Source organism: Zalophus californianus, chromosome 14 (genome assembly GCF_009762305.2).
Source record: "Zalophus californianus isolate mZalCal1 chromosome 14, mZalCal1.pri.v2, whole genome shotgun sequence".
NCBI classification, from domain to species: Eukaryota; Metazoa; Chordata; class Mammalia; order Carnivora; family Otariidae; genus Zalophus; species Zalophus californianus.
Genome location: NC_045608.1, coordinates 14,197,486 through 14,214,959, shown reverse-complemented (window position 1 = coordinate 14,214,959; position 17,474 = coordinate 14,197,486). Strand labels below are relative to the sequence as shown.

The following is a 17,474-nucleotide window of genomic DNA, read 5'->3' as shown; positions in this document are numbered from 1 at the left end:
TGAGCAGGGTCCTGAGTGGTCCAGACCTCTCCTCTTTGCTCTGTGAGATGTTCCACCATCTGCCAGGATTAACTTCGCAGATGGTTCTGGGCTGACACAGCTGTTGAATCAGACCACCAAGAGATTGGGGGGGGGTATCTATTTCTGAGCTCCCGCTGGAGACTCGGTGGGTAGACACATGGGGGTCTGAAGCTCTGAGCCTCAGCCACTTTGGTTGGCTTCTGGATGCTCCTCACATGGTGGTCACCAGTGAGCCTCTCTGTGCATCTTTCTCTCCACTGTGGTGTGGAAATTTCCAGTGTGATTTCCACATCCTGGGTTTGGCCTGTTGGTCGGACTGCATCAGAACTATCCCAGGGAGACTTGCAGCCTTACGGCAGGAGGCAAAGGCTGCGTCCTGCACATGCCAGCAGGTGATTTCTCAAGCTCCCCAAGTGCTTTTGTGCATTATGTGGAAGGTGCATAAAGTGTAGATCAACAAGCCCGTGGGAAGTCACCACCTGTTCAGGACCCAGAGGAGCATCAAGATGGCTGAGTGACCTCTCACTGACAAGACTCAGTCTCACTTCTCTGCATCAGCTGGAGAGAGCATTGGCCCTCCCCAGCCCGCCCTCCACACAGCAGCCAGAGTAATTCCTAATGAACATAATTTGAATCCTGTCCCCTTCTGCTTAAAAACCATCCAGTGGCTTTCTCCTGCACTTAGAAAACAAATCAAGCTCCTTACTGCCGCCTGCAAGGCCATGTGTAATTTGGCCCCTTGCTCCATCTCTGACCTCCCTTTGCATGCCTCCCCACCAAAGCCCATATGTTCTTTCTCGAGTGCGCTATCACCCACCATTTTTACTACTCGCTGTCAGCCATTCACCATCTGGCTCCTTGTGGCATCATCTAAGCGGTTGAGAGCTTGGCCTCTGAAGTCAGGCAAACCTTGCTGTCGACCTTGGCTTCCCCCACTTACTAGCTGTGAGACTCTGGACAAACCACTGATCTTTCTCAGCCTCAGTTTTCCTGTATGTGAAATAGGTATGTTCCAGTTATCTATCACTGTACAACAAAGCACCTCAAACTCATTGGTGTACCGTAGCCTTTTAATGATGCTCGTGGAGTCTGTGGGTCAGGAATTAGGACAGGGTACAGTAGGGATGGTTGGGCTCTGCTCCATGATGTTCAGGGACTCACCTGGGAAAACCCACACAGCTGGGGGCTGGAATCTTCTAGAACAGAGATTGGCAAACTGTGGCTTACAGGCCAAACCAGCCCAGCACCTGCACCCATTTTTGTGAATAGAGTTATATTGGAATGAGCCATACCCATATTGTCTATGGCTGCTTTCACACTACAATTGGGAATTGAGTGCTTCTAACAGAGACCACGTGTCTCACAACGCCTAAAATATTTACCATTTGGCCACTTCAAGGAAAAGTTTGCCAACCCCTGACCTAGAGCCTTCTTCACTCACCTGTCTGGTGTCTGGACTGGGGAGCATCACAGGCAGGGTTCAGCGGAGACTCAGTGAGAGCATCTACATGTGGACTTGCCTTATGGTTTGAGCTTCCTCATGGCGGCTTCAGGGTAGCGAGTCTCCTACCTGGCAGGTGAGGGCTCAAAGAGCAAGTGTTTTGGCCAACCAGGGATTTTATAAGCTAGCATTATAAAAGGCAGCGCACTGTCTTGATTTGTCACTAGCCAAGGGTTGGTATATATATATATATACCATACTGATGGAGGCTGTCACGCTCCTGCTCAGATTCAAGGGGAGAGGCATAGATCCCACCTGTCGACAGGAGGAATCCAAGGAATTTGAGGCCATGTTTTAAAGTGTCCATGGTGGGGGCACCTGGGTGGCTCAGTCGGTTAAGCATCTGCCTTCAGCTCAGGTCATGATCTCAGGGTCCTGGGTCTGGCTTCCTGCTCAGTGTGGAGTCTGCTTCTCTCTCTCCCTCTCTCTCTGCCCTTCCCCCTGCTCATACTCACTTGCTCTCTCTCAAATAAATAAATCTTTAAAAAATAAAAAATAAGGTGTCCGTGGTGGCTAGTAAGAGCACCAACCTCAGAGTTGTTTTGGGGATGAAATGAGAAATCAACATAAAAGCGTTCAGTATGGTTCCTGGCACCCGGTAAGTGCCCAGGAAATTCTAGATACCGTTATCAGATTCAATCTTGGGCTTCCAATCCAAAAGCCAGGAGGGGTCCACTTCTTCTTTGTTATTTGCAAACAATACATGTAGGTCTCTAGAAGAAGGGATCCCCACCTCTGGGGGTGCTTCGAGGGCTCAAACGGTACAGCTCCTGAGAAGTAACTGTGCATGTCTATAACCCATCCTTTTTTTTTTTTTTTGTAACATCTTAGGGGGCGGGTTTTTCAGAGCCATCTCAAGACCTTCCCCTCTGGCTTTGCAGGCACCATGAGCCTCTCTATCAGATGGGACAGAAACACAGGTCAGATAGATCAGTGACTGTGACATCGCTCTGCTTGTCTGCCAGCAGGAGAATTTGATAAGAGAAATAAATTAACCTCTATTTAGAAAGCAGCTTTGACTCGAAGGTGGACAGGATCTATCACAGGGCTGGGTTATTTTTTCCTCTCTTTCTCTTCACTGGCTTCACACAGATTCTTTTTGTCAGACAATGATGTGGTTAGTGCAATAGATTTCTGAGCCAATTTGGTCTGAAGACTTCCTTTTCATTGCTCTGTCTCCTCTCCTGTCTGGCTCAGTCAATCCAGGTTCACAAAAAGCCTAGCTTTTTCTCCCAACAGAATAGTTAGTGTGCATTTTGGAGTCAGAAGGCCTGGGCTTGGAACTTTGTTCCTTCATTGACTGGTCATAGCAAGCTCTCTCTGCCTTAGTTTCCCCCCCCCACCCCATCCCTATAAAAGAGGCAGGATGATTGCAGATGGTATTGGGATCATGGAAAGGGTTAGATGCAATGATACGCGTAAAGGATTTAGTCCGACACTGGCTACTCAGGGCCTGGAATGGCTTGATGACCAAGAGGACAGAATGAGGAGGAGGAGGAGGAGCAGAAGGAGGAGAAGGAAGAAGAAAGAGGCAGAGGGAGGAAGAGAGGAAGAGGAGGAGGAGATGGCGGAGGAGCCAGAAGAGGAGGAGGAGAAATAGCAGCCTCTGCCAGCTCCTTGGGAGACCAGTCTACAACACTTAACACTTCCACATCAAGGCATCAAAACCCCATCTGCAGTGGTGTCCAAGGTTGCAGATCGGCCTGCTTCCATGCTGCTATTTGAAGCAGTTGCATGCTGGCTTGCCCTTTTCAGCTGGTCTTGCACTTGGACCTGCAGCAAGACAATGAATCATTGTCCTGTTCTTCCATCATGACCTTGACTCAGCTACTCTTTGTGGGTCTGCTCCAGGCTGTTACTGTTGACTCGTTTCCTTGTCCTCTACCTTCCTCTCTCCATGACATTGCTTCTGCCGCCATATAGTTCCTCCTTCTCACAACCTTGGCTTATTTGTTTTCTGGCCTGTTGTGGCTCTTCTGTTCTCTTTGAGCCTCGTCTCCTCTCTGCCTGTGCTCCTAATGCTGTTTGCTATTCTTCCTGTTGGCCAGCTCAACTTTTCATTCCATGTCATAGTCACGGGCCACTGCCATCTTGTTCTGACCTGCGGTCCTGCGTTGGGGTGGGCTCTGGAGGTCACAAGACAAGCCTGGCTGTTTAGGACTGTCTATTCAGCACCATCTGTTGGGTTGGAGGGTAGGGACAATTTCCTTAGGAAAAGTCCATGAGAGAGGCAATTACCATCACCACCATGTCTAGACCAGTGCACAACTGGGTGGAATGGGAACCTGGGAGATGAGCGTGCTTCTGTTTGATTCCCAGAGTCAGATGTGAATTTCTTGTGACTTGGCACAATCTTGTGTTTCTGCTTCTGGGCTGGAGGTTAAGACTTGGGCCATCAACACTCTGTATGACTCCAGCAAGTCACTCCCTGCTCTCCGAGTCTCAGTGTCCCCATTTACAGAATAAGAAGGGGTTGGACTGAGAGGTCTCTGAAGGATGTTTCTGCATCTTAACTGTGCTCAGAAAGAGGAATTATGCCACTAGCCCTTCGTGGAATGATTTGGTAGAGTTTGGAATGCAACCTCTAGTTGCTGGTCCCATCGGGCCATAGATCTGGGTCTGACCTGAAGAAGGAATTTCCCCTCCTATTGTAGCAATTCGACCTAGGAATGTGGGCACCATATGCTATGCTCTCATGGGATGATTCTGTGTATTCACAACAGCCCTGAACTACAAAGATGAGAAAGACCCAATTCCTACTCTCAAGGAGGTAGAGATAATTCCTTTCTCTATAAACACAATTCTTCCTCCCCTCCCTCCCTTTATCTCTCCTTCCAGTTCTCCTTCTTTTCCATTAATTCACTCATTCGTGTAACACTTATTGCTACCTCTTACATTCTTATTCCTGTGCTAAGTTCTGCAGATTCCAAGATGAATAAGACAGAGTCTAGTAGGAGATAAATCTTTTTCCTCCCTCCCTCTCTCCTCTTCATCCCTCCAACCCTCCCTCCCTTCATTTCTTTCTTGTTTTCCTTCATCTTGGTTTCATCATTTCCTTCATTGTTGGTCCTTCCATCCAGTGGAATGGATATTTCTAAGTGCTGAATATAGGGAGCTCCCAGCCTAGAGGATGAGACAAACAAGTAGGCTGAAAAGTGACCAGGTTGAAGCAACAGCTGAAGCCAAGGGAGTAATGCAGAGCTAGCACTAGGAGTGAAGGATGTGCTTTACCTGGTGGAGCAGGGGTCAGGGGAACTTCTCAGAGGATGGGAGAGGTGAGCTGTGTCTTCTTGGCAGATATTCCAAGTAGAAATAATAGCATGTCCCAAGCTTTGAAGATGTGAAGTGGCCTGGTTTGTGTTGGGGACTGTGAGCCCCCTCATCCAGCAATAATGCAGCACCCCTTCCTGATGAGGTAGGGTCATTGGAGGCCTGGTGGAGAGTCAGCACTTTTCCCATGACCCATCATTAATGAAGCTATTCCCCTGTCCTTGGTGTCAGTGGATTACATGGGGAGTAGTAATAAGGCACTCTTACTTCTCCCAAAAAGAGTGTATCAGCGGAGGTCTATGAAGGAGCTGAAATTCCCACCCCCACCCAGCAACAGTTAGGAACCCCCCTGCCCTCAGGTGCCAACAGAGGCAGAGAGCCTAGGCATCTGCCCCTACTCAGCAATAACAAGACAGCACACACCTTCTTCCCTGCTCGGGTGGTGTCACAGGAAGCCAGCTAAAGCCAAAGGTTTCAGTAAGACCCAGAGTCTCATAACCTAATACCCAGATGTCCAGGCTTCAATGAAAAATTACTTGTCACACCAAGAACCAGAAAGATCTCAAACTGAATGAAATAAGACAATCAATAGATGAGACGAGTGAGATTTTGGAATTATCTATGACAAAGATTGTTAGAGCAGTTATTATAAAAATATTTCAGTAAGTGATTATGAACAATCTTGAAACAAATGAAAAAATAGGAAATTGCTGCAAAGAAGTAGAAAGTCTCAGCAAATAAGTAGAAGATATAAAGGAGAACCATATGAAAAATTTAGAACATATAACCAAGAAATACAGTAATTAACATTAAAAACTGGGTGGAGAGACTCAGTGACAGAATGGAGGGGCAGAGGGAAAGAATATGTGAGCTTGAAGATAGAGCAGTAGAAATTAGACAGCGGATTAAAAAACATGAGTAGAGCCTCAGGGACCCTTGGGACAATAATAAAAGGTATAGCATTGGTGTCGCCAGAGTCCTAGAAGGAGAGGAGAAAGAGGTCAGGGCTGAAAAAGTTCTCCAAGAAATAATGGGCAAAAACTTCTCAAAATGGGCAAAAGACATAAACCCTTGTTCCTATTTTTCTGATTCGGAAGCTAATATACATACTATATTCATGGATTGGAAGACGCAACATAGTTAAGATGTCAGTTCTCCTCAAAATTGATTCCCAATTCCCATCAAAATCCCAGCAAGATTTTTTTATAAATAAAGACAAGATTATTCTAAAAGTTATATGAAAAATCAAAGGAACTTGAATAGCTAAAAACAATTTTGGAAAAGAATGAAGTGGGAGGAATCAGTTTGCCTGATTTCAAAGCTTATAATATAGTTAACAGTAATCAAGACCAAAGAGGATATACAGATGGCAAGTAAACACATGAAAAGATGTTCAATATCATTAGCCATTAGGAAAATGCAAATTAAAACCACAGTGAAATATCATGACACTCCTATCAGAATGGCTAAAATAAAACATTGTGATAACACCAAACACTGGCTAGGATGCAGAGAAAATCAATCACTCATACATTACTGGTATAAAATGATGTCGCCACTCCAAAGAACAATATTTGCATTTTCTTTAAAAATTAAACATGCAATTACCATGCTGTCCAGAAGTTGCACTTCTGGGTATTTATCCCAGAGAAATAAACACTTTTGTTTGTACAAAACTTGCACATGAATGTTAAGAGCAGCTTTATCCACAGTAGCCATGGAGGGGAAACAACCTAGCTGTCCTTCAATGAGTGAATGATCAAACACACTGTGATACATCCATTTCATAGAATACTGCTCAGTGATCAAGAGGAACAAACTATTGATACACAGAAAGCTTGGATGAATCTCCAGAGACTTCTTCTGGGTGAAAAAAAGAAGCCAATCCAGAAAGATTACATACTGTATGATTCCATTTATATAGCATTCTTGAAATGACAAAATTAGAGAAATGGAGAATAGATTAGTGGTGTCTAGGGTTCAGGATGCGAGGGAGAGAGGCAAGTGGGTATAGCTATAAAAGGGCAATGTGAGGGATCCCCGTGGTGGTGGAAATGTTCTGTATCGTGGCTGTATCCACTCAATGTCTGCGTTGTGATATTGTGCTCTAATCTTGCAAGATGTAATCATCAGAGAAAACTGGGTAAGGATGCGTGAGATCTCTGTTCCTTCTTAAAACTGCATGTGAATCTGCAGGGATCTCAGATAAAAAGTTTAATTGCAAATTGTGTCGCCAACCTAATTGCTACCATTTACTGACAACCAAGTGCCTTGGCCCAATGCCAGGGGTGTAGGTACCTACGTAACCTCATCTGAACTTCACAGCAGACCCAGCAGGTGGGTGTTCTTAGCCCATGTGAGGGATGAGGAGACTGAAGCTCACAGAAGTGAAGTCGCTTTCTTGGAGGCAGTGGGAGCGAGTGCATTCTGGGAGGGTGATGCGCACAGCATGGGCACCCACTGGGCAGCCAGATGGAGAATGTCCATTTCCCATTCCCCCTGGCCCCCCTATGCTGGTTGGTGTTTGTTACGCTGACTCTGGAGTTTGGCAGGTTAACATACCTGTTGTCAAATAACCGGCTCACACAAAACCATCCTCAGGCACCCACAGCCAGTCAGCGTGATGGACCTCTAAGTAATGCAGGGACCAAGTGACAGTGTCCTGTGAGTGGACAGATTCAGATGCTCCTGAGAACACTTAGCTCTGCTGGCTTTGAGAGGCAGGAATCCCTTCTATAGGACATTGAGGTTGGCTGGTATTATTCTCATTTTACAGTGGGCAAAACTGAGGACCAGAGGGGTTAAGAGCATTTGGTCCCGGACGTAGGGGAAAGGGGTGACTGTGGGATCTGAGTCTGGGTTTGCCTGACCCGGGCTTCTGCTGGGATCAGTTCTCCTGGGGCTGCCATAACTACACAAACTGAAGAGTTAGAACAACAGATATTTTTCCTCTCCCAGTTCTGGAGGCCAGGCATCTGAAATCAAGGGGTTAGTGGGGTTGGTTCCTTTTGGGGGCTCTGAGAGGGAATCCGTTCCATGCCTCTCTCCTAACCTCTGGTGGCTCTTGCTATCCTAGTTGATGCTTGGCTTTGAGACGTGGCAGTCCGATCTCTACCTCTGTCTTCACGTGGCCTTTCCCTCTGTGCATGTCTCTCATTTTCCATTTCTTATAGGGACACTTGATACTGGATTTAGGGCGCACCTTAATCCAGAATGATCTCCTCTTGAGATCTTCAGTTATATCCGCAAAGACCTTTTTCCAAAGAAGTTCACATTCTGAGTTTCCCAAGGGGCAGGTCTACTGGGGGACACTCTTCAAGCCACGACACTGCTCCTGATTCTGATGGTGCACATGTGGATTCTGGCCTCATGTTTGCTTAGAGCAGGTTCAGGGTCCAGGAGAGGCAGTGGCGCCTCCAAATGAGATGTGAGGGAAGCAGCTGTAGGCTTGCTCTCGCACTCTCTCTGGAGCTGTCAGGCTGTTGATTCTTTAATAAACACTCAGGAGGAGAGGTGTTAGGATGGGAAGATGCTCTGGGCACCTTGGCATGGGACTTTCCAAAATCAAAAAGCACAGGGAGCGTGGCTGTCACCTATGTGGCTTTCATTATGTGGTAACCTTTTGCTCTGGAGTCCAGACAGCGGGCGGGAAATTGATGCCAGAAACTGTTCCTTCCACAGCTGGATGCAAACCAGCTGGTGCGCGGGGATGATGAAGCAGGTGGGACGTGGGAAGGGTCTGGTGGCTGAGGGCAGGGGGTGCTCAGAATGCTGGCGTGGGGTTCCTTCCTGCTTGCTCACTCTCACTGCTGTATCTCTGCTTCTCTGCCTCCCCCTGGCCCCTCCCCCGTTTTCTTTCTGCAGGACCACATCCCTGTCCCTTACCAGCCAGACTCTAGCAGCAATCCCTCATCCACAACGTCCTCCACGCCTTCCTCGCCAGCACCCCCCCTCCCTCCCAGCGCCACGCCGCCTTCTCCCCTGCACCCTTCCCCTCAGTGCACGAGGCAGCAGAAGAACTTCAACCTGCCAGGTACCTCTGCACTTGGGGTGTCGCTGTGGGGGGGGGGTAGTGCTTGATCCAGAGCCATGTCCAGGTCAGTCCGTGCTTAAAGGCAATGGGTTGAAGGCATGTGGTTGAGTCTTCCTATAGGCAGGGCAATCACCACATTATTACCTTATTTGATCTTTAGGGTAGCCATGAAGTCTTCTCGGCTCCATTTTACAGATGAGGACACTGAGGCTCAGAGAGGTAAAGGGCTTTTTGGTCAACAGCAACCCAGTGTCTGCAACTAAGTGTCAGTCATGGGGGGGGAGGACATCTACTCGAGCTGGCAGTTGTCTTATAAGCTAAATAGCTTGGAATTGGCATCAGGACCCTGGGACCACAGCTGAGCAGGGCTGCATTCAGATGGAGTCTTACTCCAGATGGCAGGATAGGGCTCAGAATGAACAGCTGGAATCCTGGATTCAGTATCCAGTTCTGCCCTGTTCCTGCCATGTGACCTGTGACCTCACTTTTCCCACCCCTGAAAGGATACAGATGGATAAGAGGATCCAAGAAGGTTCTCCCAGCTCAAGAATTCCAGGGTACCTGGCTGCTGACCTGAGACCATGCACCGGGCTATGAGATGCTGGAGAAGCCACTCATGAGATGTTTGGTTTCTTGGCCTCCTTTGTCATTAGACTTAAGAAAGAGATCCCTCTCTGCTCAGGAGGGCCAGATCTAAGAGTGTTCCCACCTCTTCTGAGGTCCAGCCCAGCTCGCTTCCTCTTCTAGGGCCTTAAGGACTTCCTTGCTTGGCCATATTTGCAGGAAGGAGGCTGGAGGGATGAGGTCTGGCTTGGCCAATGGGAACCAGAATCTAAATGTGTGTTATTCAGTATGGTGCCCACTAGCCACATGTGGCTATTTAAATTTAAATGAATTAAAATTAAATATAATTAACATTTTAATTCCTTGGCCACATTAGCCACATTTTGATTACTCAGTAGCCACTGGGGGCTGGTGGCTGCCATATTGGCCAGTGCAGAGTATAGAACATTTTTATCATCACAGAAAGTTCCACTGGACAGTGCTGATCTAGGGGCTGATCTCCACCTGAGCCAGCGAGCTTCATGCAGGGGAAGAAATCCAGGTCATCAGCTACAGGTCACACTTCCAAGCCTAATCAGCCACTAGTGAGTGGCGGGTAGGCAAATGGGGGTCCACTGCCACACCTAGGCAGCACCCAGATACAACTACTGATTTAAGGACAAGCTGTCACCTGCCCACACTGTTTTGATCAGGGCTATGTCCATAGGAATGGGGCACATTTTGAAGTCTTGGCAATATGGGGATTTTTTTTGTGAAGTTCAAGCCTGAGGCAGTCTTGTCTCTGTCCGGTGGGAAGGCCACTCACTTGGCAGCCACCAAAGACCATAATGTGAGTCAGCACCTGGAATCATCTCGGCATGTGCTTCCCCGAGTCAGTTAGGCCAAAATTGCCCGCTATGCCCACAGGCTGGGGGCTCCCACTGTCACCTCTGGGGTTGTCCATTTCCATTTCCCTGGAATGGGGTGAATGGAAGAAAGACACTTTGATGCTTCATGAACCCCCCAAGTCTGGGAAGAAGTGGGTTTGGGTGCTTTCTTAGAGTTGCTCCACCCCACCCTCAGACACTGACTTCGGGGTACTGTCCCTGAAACTGTTTGCTGCTTGCTTAATGGCCAGGGGCTGAGAAAGGACCTCTTAAGGGAGAACCATGTGTCAGAGTGCCATAACTCTTTCTGTCCCTTAAAGACTCTGCTGGAATCTTTAGACAAGACACCTGGCTAACCAGGGCTGATCGCTGTCTCCCTGAGCTTCTTCATTCCTTCGGTCGGGTCCCCAAGGCGGGGTCCTTGCTGATTTGTTGCTCGCCTGCCAGCGGATCTGCACCTACTCCGGAGCATCTCATGACAGTGATATTTGGGGAGTGGGCTGCAAGGTCCTCTGAGCTCTGGAGCTGGGCTGCTTGGGTTCAAATGCTACCTCTACTACTTAATACCTGCATCATGCTGAGCAAATCAGTTACCGCTCTGTGCCTCTGTTTCCTCCTCTGTAAAATGGGGATAATAATAGTATCTGCTTTATAGAATCATTGAAGGACTAAACCTCATCATAGATGTACAGAGCTGAGCAGAGTGCCTGTCTCACTGAAGATCTTAACAAATGCTGGGGCGCCTGGGTGGCTCAGTTGGTTGAGCATCCAACTCCTGATTTCGGCTCAGGTTGCGATCTCAGGATCGTGAGATCGATCCCCGCATTGGGCTTCACGCTGGGTGTGGAGCCTGCTTGAGAATCTCTCTCTCCCTCTCCCTCTTCCCCTCCCCTGCTCTCTCTCTAAAAATAAAAAAAAAAAAAGAAGACAAAACAAAAAAAATACCATGGCCACCGTTTTTGGCATTTCTCACCATCACTGCTAATTCATATGGGCCTAATCAGAATTCTGGAAATAAAGAGGAAATTCTCATATACCCTGGTGTTAGGAGTAGGAATTGAATTCAACCTCCTGAGAAGGTAATTTTGCATTGTCTATCAAAGTTTTATATGTACATTCCTTGGACCAGCAATATCACTTCTAAGACTTTATATACAGATATGCTTGCATAGGGCACAGGGATCTATACATGAGGATTTCATTGCAATAGTGGAGGATCTGGCCTCAACCCAAGAGGGGAATGGTTGATACACTGTAATATATCTGCATAACCAAAGATTCAGGGGCCCTTAAAAAGAATGGGGTGGCTCCTTGTAGATATCCTGACATGAAAGAGATCCACAATGCAGTTTAAGTGGGAAAATAAGTGACTTGCAAAGCAGTTGGTATAATAACATCCTATGTATTCTAAAATTATATATAGTTGTATACATATGTTTATATGTGGGTGTATATATAGTTGTGTATATGCATCAAAAAAAAGTCTGTAGGAACTTCACGGCAGCTATTTCTAAGAAGAATAATTTTATTTTATGCATTGCTACAGCGTATAGAATCCCAAGGAGCATGCACCAGTTTTGTCATTGAATAGTAATAATAAAATGCAATATTGAAGTGGAAAGCAAAATAGGACCTTCCAGAGGAGCAGCCAGACCTTCTCCCTTGACTTAGGAGGTTTTAGCAAAATTCCCTCAGAATGACAAGTGCCTCTCCTGTTCATATAAGGCCCTAGTCACTGTCACACTCTTGACTGTGAACCTTTGCTGACGGGAAAGCAGCTTTGACCATGGTTCCATGCCAGTTGTTGAGTTTTCTAAAGACTATTCCAGCTAATGCCTAGGCATAACCAGTCCCCAGCATTGACTGATCTAGAACGTTCTTTTCCAAAAGGGTCCTAGAATGTTCTTTTCCGAAAGGGTCCGTGGGGTTAAGAGGCATTTGGCTCACTTGTTAACCTCATGACATACAAAAGAAGAGTTTTTATTTAGAAAACCAAGAGCATCAGGTATAGACTTGGTAGGATCTGTGATCAACCTCCTTGTTCTGCGCCACTCCCTTCCAAATCCCAGGGCCATGTTTGACCTGGTGAGTGGCTCATGGGGGTTTCCTCCCTTGCAGAACCGCCCACCTCCCCTTACTCTACCCTGATTTCCTCTTTATGCTCAACAGTGCTCCTCCTTCCCTGCCATGATCTTTTTCATTTATTAACTTATTTAGTGCCCGTGTCCTCATGACAATCAGAATTGTCAGCTCCATGAGACTAAGACACATGTCTGCTTCATTCACCCCTCTATACCTGAAACCCAACACATTGCCTACTGCTGAAGGCACTAATTAAATGTTTTATGTGTTTTTTTTTTTTTTTTTTATGAGGGACGGATTGAGTGAACGAATGAATGACTTGAAATTCTTGCACTTCCCAGGGCTGCAGTTTTCTCTCTTCAAGTCACCTTCTGGCCCTCAGACTGCATTCGCCCATCTATTTCCATACACATATTTATTGAGCATCTACTATGCACCAGTACTATACGAGGCACTAGATTTGGAGCAGTACACAAACCAGCCATGCCCTGTATGAGTTTCCAGTGGCTTCTGTGACAAGTCACCACAAGCTTAATGGCTTAAAACAGCCCAAATGTATTACCTTACAGTGATGGAGGTCACAAGTCCAAAGTCAGTTTCACCGGGCTAAACATCAAGGTGTCCGCAGGGCTGGTTTCGCCTGGGGGGGGGGGGGTGGCTAGGAGAGAATCCACCTCCTTGCCTTTTCCCAGCCTCTAGTGGCTCTCTGCATCCCTTCTTTGCACATGGCTCCACACCTCTTCCCATCATCACATCTCTGACTCTCCATTCCTGACTTGGATCCCTCTTGTAAGGACCCATGTGATTACACTTAGGGCCCACCCAGAGGATCCAGGATAACCTGCCCATCTCATGATCCTTCACTTAATCATACCTGCAGAGGCCCTTTTGTCACGGTTTCCAGCGATGAGGATGTGGACCTCTTGGGCAGAGCGGTATTATTCGGCCTGCCAGTCCCCATTCTCGTGGAGTCTGCAGCTTCGTGGGAGAGATGGGTTAGCCACATGGACGCACACCTGAAATAAGTTGCAACAAGTGCTTTGAAGGAAAAGAACAACGTTACAACAACCCCACTGCAAATTCAAGAGGAGAACAAGTTTGGGTTGAAGGGTCAGAGGTAGCTGAGTTCCAAAGATGGGGGAGAGTTGACCAGGCAGAGGGAGGGGAGCATGTACAAAGGCCCTGCCCCAGGAAAGAGCTGAAAAAAATGTCCCCATGACCTGAGTGCCACGAAAAAGGGAAAAATAGCACCAAGGAAGACTCAGAGCTGCAGGGACTCCTCCCTGGCAGGGCATGGCAGGGATCTGCATTTTAAATCTGAATTTTATTTAAAAGGTGTGGGCAGGAGATGACTTATCCTCCCTCCTTCCTTCTAGATCCTTCCTCCTCGAAAACCACTCAGACTGCTTTTGGGGGGAGACCTTCGGGAAGGAGGGAAGGAGGGAAGGAAGGAGGGCTTCAGAGCAGAGATGCCTTCAAAGCAGTTTGCTTACGTCTCTGGCCTCCGGGCCACCTGAAGCCTTCCAGGTCCCGAGTCCTCTTCCATTCCAGAGAGTGAGGGGGGCCACTCAGCTTTCCTGGACAGGCCATTCGGGTTCATCGGCTTCCTGTTGGAGCTGCTGCTCACTGGTGGCTATTGTCGGCAAGGACAGGGCTCATGGCCACGCCTTGTCTCCTCTCTGGCCACTCCCTCCGTGTCAGTCGTCAGGAACGAGCTGTTCCCCGGCACACGAGGGGTCGAGGAGGGGGCTGGCTCTGCGAATGGAGGCCTTTGCCAGCGTCCACTTTGCCTGACACCTGTCCCTCTTGGGAGCAGTGTTCCCTCTCCCTCCCCTCCCCCAGCTGCTGCTGTGTGAAAGATCATTACCAGCTAGCCTTTTCTGCAGACGCCGGATGGCCTCTCCCAGCTGGGGAGGGAAGAGATCAGCTAAGCCTCTTGAGAACCCCAGGTAGTTTTTCCTTTTTAATTTTAGCCCCTTGTTGACTGGGTGCAATGAAAACAAAAAAACAAAAAACAAATCTAAGTTATCTAACAGGAAAAGGTCCTTGAAATCACGGAGATTGGTTCTCTTTTAAAGCTCTGCTCTGTGACTTCGAATGAGTTGCTTCCCGTCTCGGGCACCTCATTTTCCAGAATTAGAAAATGCATCCGTTCAGATTCCAACTATCTGGGATATTTGGGGATTGCTGTGCTAGAAGAGAGTTGATTAATTCTACAAACATGACTCGTGCACCCACTGGTGCAAGGGCCCTTGGGATCCTGAGATACCAACACTTGCTGTCTGTCCTGGGAGGTTTATAAATCAGTTCCAACCTCAGGGGCAGCTAATGAGTTTGCTCTTTGAAATTGATTTTCTCTTAATTATAAGTCATTCTTGTCTGTTTATTAAGAGAGCTTAGAAAGATAGTGGCTTAACCGTTGCAGCTAATGCTTATTTAGCTCTACTGTGCACTCTGGTCTCATGTAATGATGATCTCAGCCCTGGGAGGGAAAGACTGTTCTTATTCCCATTTTATACACACGGAAACTGAGACTCAGAGTTGCTTAAGCTTTTACAAACAGCCAAAGGAAGAGCGAGGATTCGACCCTCTAGGATCAGCTTCCTACTCCTGCTGTCCAGCTCCTCTTTGCTTTACACTTGAAGTCAGCAAACTTTTCCTATAATGAGCCTAATAGTAATATTTTAGACTTTGTGGGCCATACAGTCGCAAATATTCAACTATGACGTTGTAGCATGACGTAGCCAGAGACGGCATGCAAATGAATGAACGTGAGACTGTGTTCCAATAAAACTTTATGAACAAAAACAGGTGATGGTCCAGACTTGACCCATGGGGCCATGGTTTGTCAACCCCTGGCCCCAGCCTCTGATCCACTCCATGAATTCTGGGTGAGTCAACGTGCCCGTCGTAGGTTGCCCCAGACGTAATAAAATTATCTCTGGAAGCATATTCATCAGTTCAGACTCCTATCTGACCCCATTCCTGCTCACTTCCTCTGCTTGGGGAGATGAAACTCTGTGTGACCTCCCCCGTGCCCATGATACCCTTGTCCCCCCTGCTCCCACCTGCATCCCACTGTTACCAGTAACTGGTAACATCGGAAACCTCGGGGATATCTGGAAGAGCTGGCCTCTGGTGAGTGAACCGGAAGTGAAATAAAGTGTAGGCGAAATCAGCAACGAAGTTGAGGAAATTTCTTTTATCCCTAAATATAGAGATCAACTCATGGTCATGGTGGGCAGAATAATGGTACCCCAAAGATGGTTATGGCTCTAATTGCAGAATCTGTGTATGTGTTACTTTCTATGTGACTTGGCTTTGCAGATGTAATTAAGTTAAGGATTCTGAGGTGGGAAGATTACTCTAGATTATCCACATGGATCCTAAATGTAACCCCAGGGGTCCTTACAAGAGGGAGACAAGAAGGTCAGAGATGGTAGGAGGTGATGTCAGGACCAGAGCAGAGACTGAAGTGATGGTCTCTGGGCCAAGAGATGCAGGCTCTAAATAACCAGAAAAGGCAAGGGACAGATTCTCCTCTGGAGCTTCCAGAAAGAACCAGCCCTGCCGACACCTTGATTTTAGCCCTTTATGACTTATTCCACACTTCTCATACCTCTAGAATTATAAGAAGGTAAACGGGTTGTTTTAAGCCACCGAGTGGGAGGTAATTTGTTACAGCAGCAGCAGGAACACTAATACAATGCTCAAAGCAAAAATTTGGAAAACACAGGAAATGCATATTTTTATTGAAGTATACTTGACATATAACATTGTGTAAGTTGAAGGCGCACCACAGAATGATTTGATGCACGTATGAAGTTGCAAAATGATCACCACTCTAAGTTTAGTTACCATCCATCACCGCACACAGCTACAAATTTTTCTCCTGGTGATGAGACCTTTTAAGATGTACGCTCTCAGCAACTTCCAAATATACGAAACAGTATTGTTAACTGTAGTCACTATGATGCACGTTACATCCCCAGGACTTATTTGTCTTATAACTTGAAGTTTGTGCCTTTTGACCACCTTCAGCCAGCCCCCTAACCCATCCGGTTCTGTTTCTATGAATATGGTTTTTTTTTTTTTAAGTCCACGTATTAACTGATATCATACAGTATTTGTCTTTTTCTGTCTGACTTATTTCACTTAGCACAGTGCCCTCGAGGTCCATCCGTGTGGTTGCAAATGGCAGGATTTCCTCTTTTTTATAGCTGAATAGTATTCCGTTGTATGTACATATATAAATATATTGTGTATGTGTGTGTGTGTGTGTGTGTCCCTATGCAGTTAACAAAAATGGGACTGTGCTCTGGGTGACTCTCCAAGTTGAGATGCTCTGTTTTCAGGGAGCTGCAGGTGGGAGGGTTGGCTTGGATATGTAGAGCCCTGGTTCTTTTATACAGGCCCTCAGGCCCTTGTGATTTAGGGTGTTCTGCAGAAATCTGGGAACCCTCGAGTGTGGGCAGAGAACCCACACAGTGGCTGCAAGAGCCCGATTTGTTATTCGAAGGGACAACCCCGGGACAGCACTGACTTTGGTGTTTTCATTCTTTTACAAGCGTCCCACTACTACAAATACAAGCAGCAGTTCATCTTCCCAGGTGAGTCCATGAGTGCGTTCAGGCCCCCCTGAGAAGTCGGCGGAGGGGCACGCATTGCTGGAATGGATGAAGGCAAGAGTTGTTGGGGTGGGCAAGCTCAAAGATGGTGGCAGTGGAACCACCAGCCCCCAGGATCATGGCGAGCCATGGAGGCGGGACAGGAGAAGCTGGGAGGTCCCAAGGGCACCGTGGTACCAAGGAGATCCTGAGGCACAACAGAAAGGCCTGAGAAGGTGGTCTGCAGTAGAAGGACGGGCCGTGGTGAGGAGGGGTCCAGAGCCACGTGGCAGGGGAGAGGTGGTCAGAGGGACTGAGTTGGGCACCGGGAGATGTGAAACCAAGTGGCCTCATCAGCCCAAAGAGAACTCAGGAATAGGGGGTGATTCAGAGGTGACCAGTGGGTGCTTCAGGTCAGAGGCTTGGGGCTCTGGTACCCCCTCGTTATCAATGGGGTATTTTGTTCAGGGTGCCATCTTGGGTGCTTGTAAGCAGGAAAAGTTCAAGTGATTGAAGAAGGGAAAGAAGGG

General features: G+C 47.4%; 1 protein-coding gene across 3 annotated transcripts in view; it reads left to right on the top strand.

Moving 5' to 3' along the window:
- Nucleotides 1-17,474, top strand: part of KSR2 (kinase suppressor of ras 2) — a 411,509-nt gene that overhangs the window by 319,751 nt on the left and 74,284 nt on the right. For all 3 annotated transcript variants that reach the window (XM_027576790.2, XM_027576788.2, XM_027576789.2), the window contains exons 10-11: nt 8,657-8,825; nt 16,906-16,947. In XM_027576790.2, the coding sequence (XP_027432591.2) occupies nt 8,657-8,825; nt 16,906-16,947 (211 nt within the window). The remainder of the gene's footprint in view (nt 1-8,656; nt 8,826-16,905; nt 16,948-17,474) is intronic.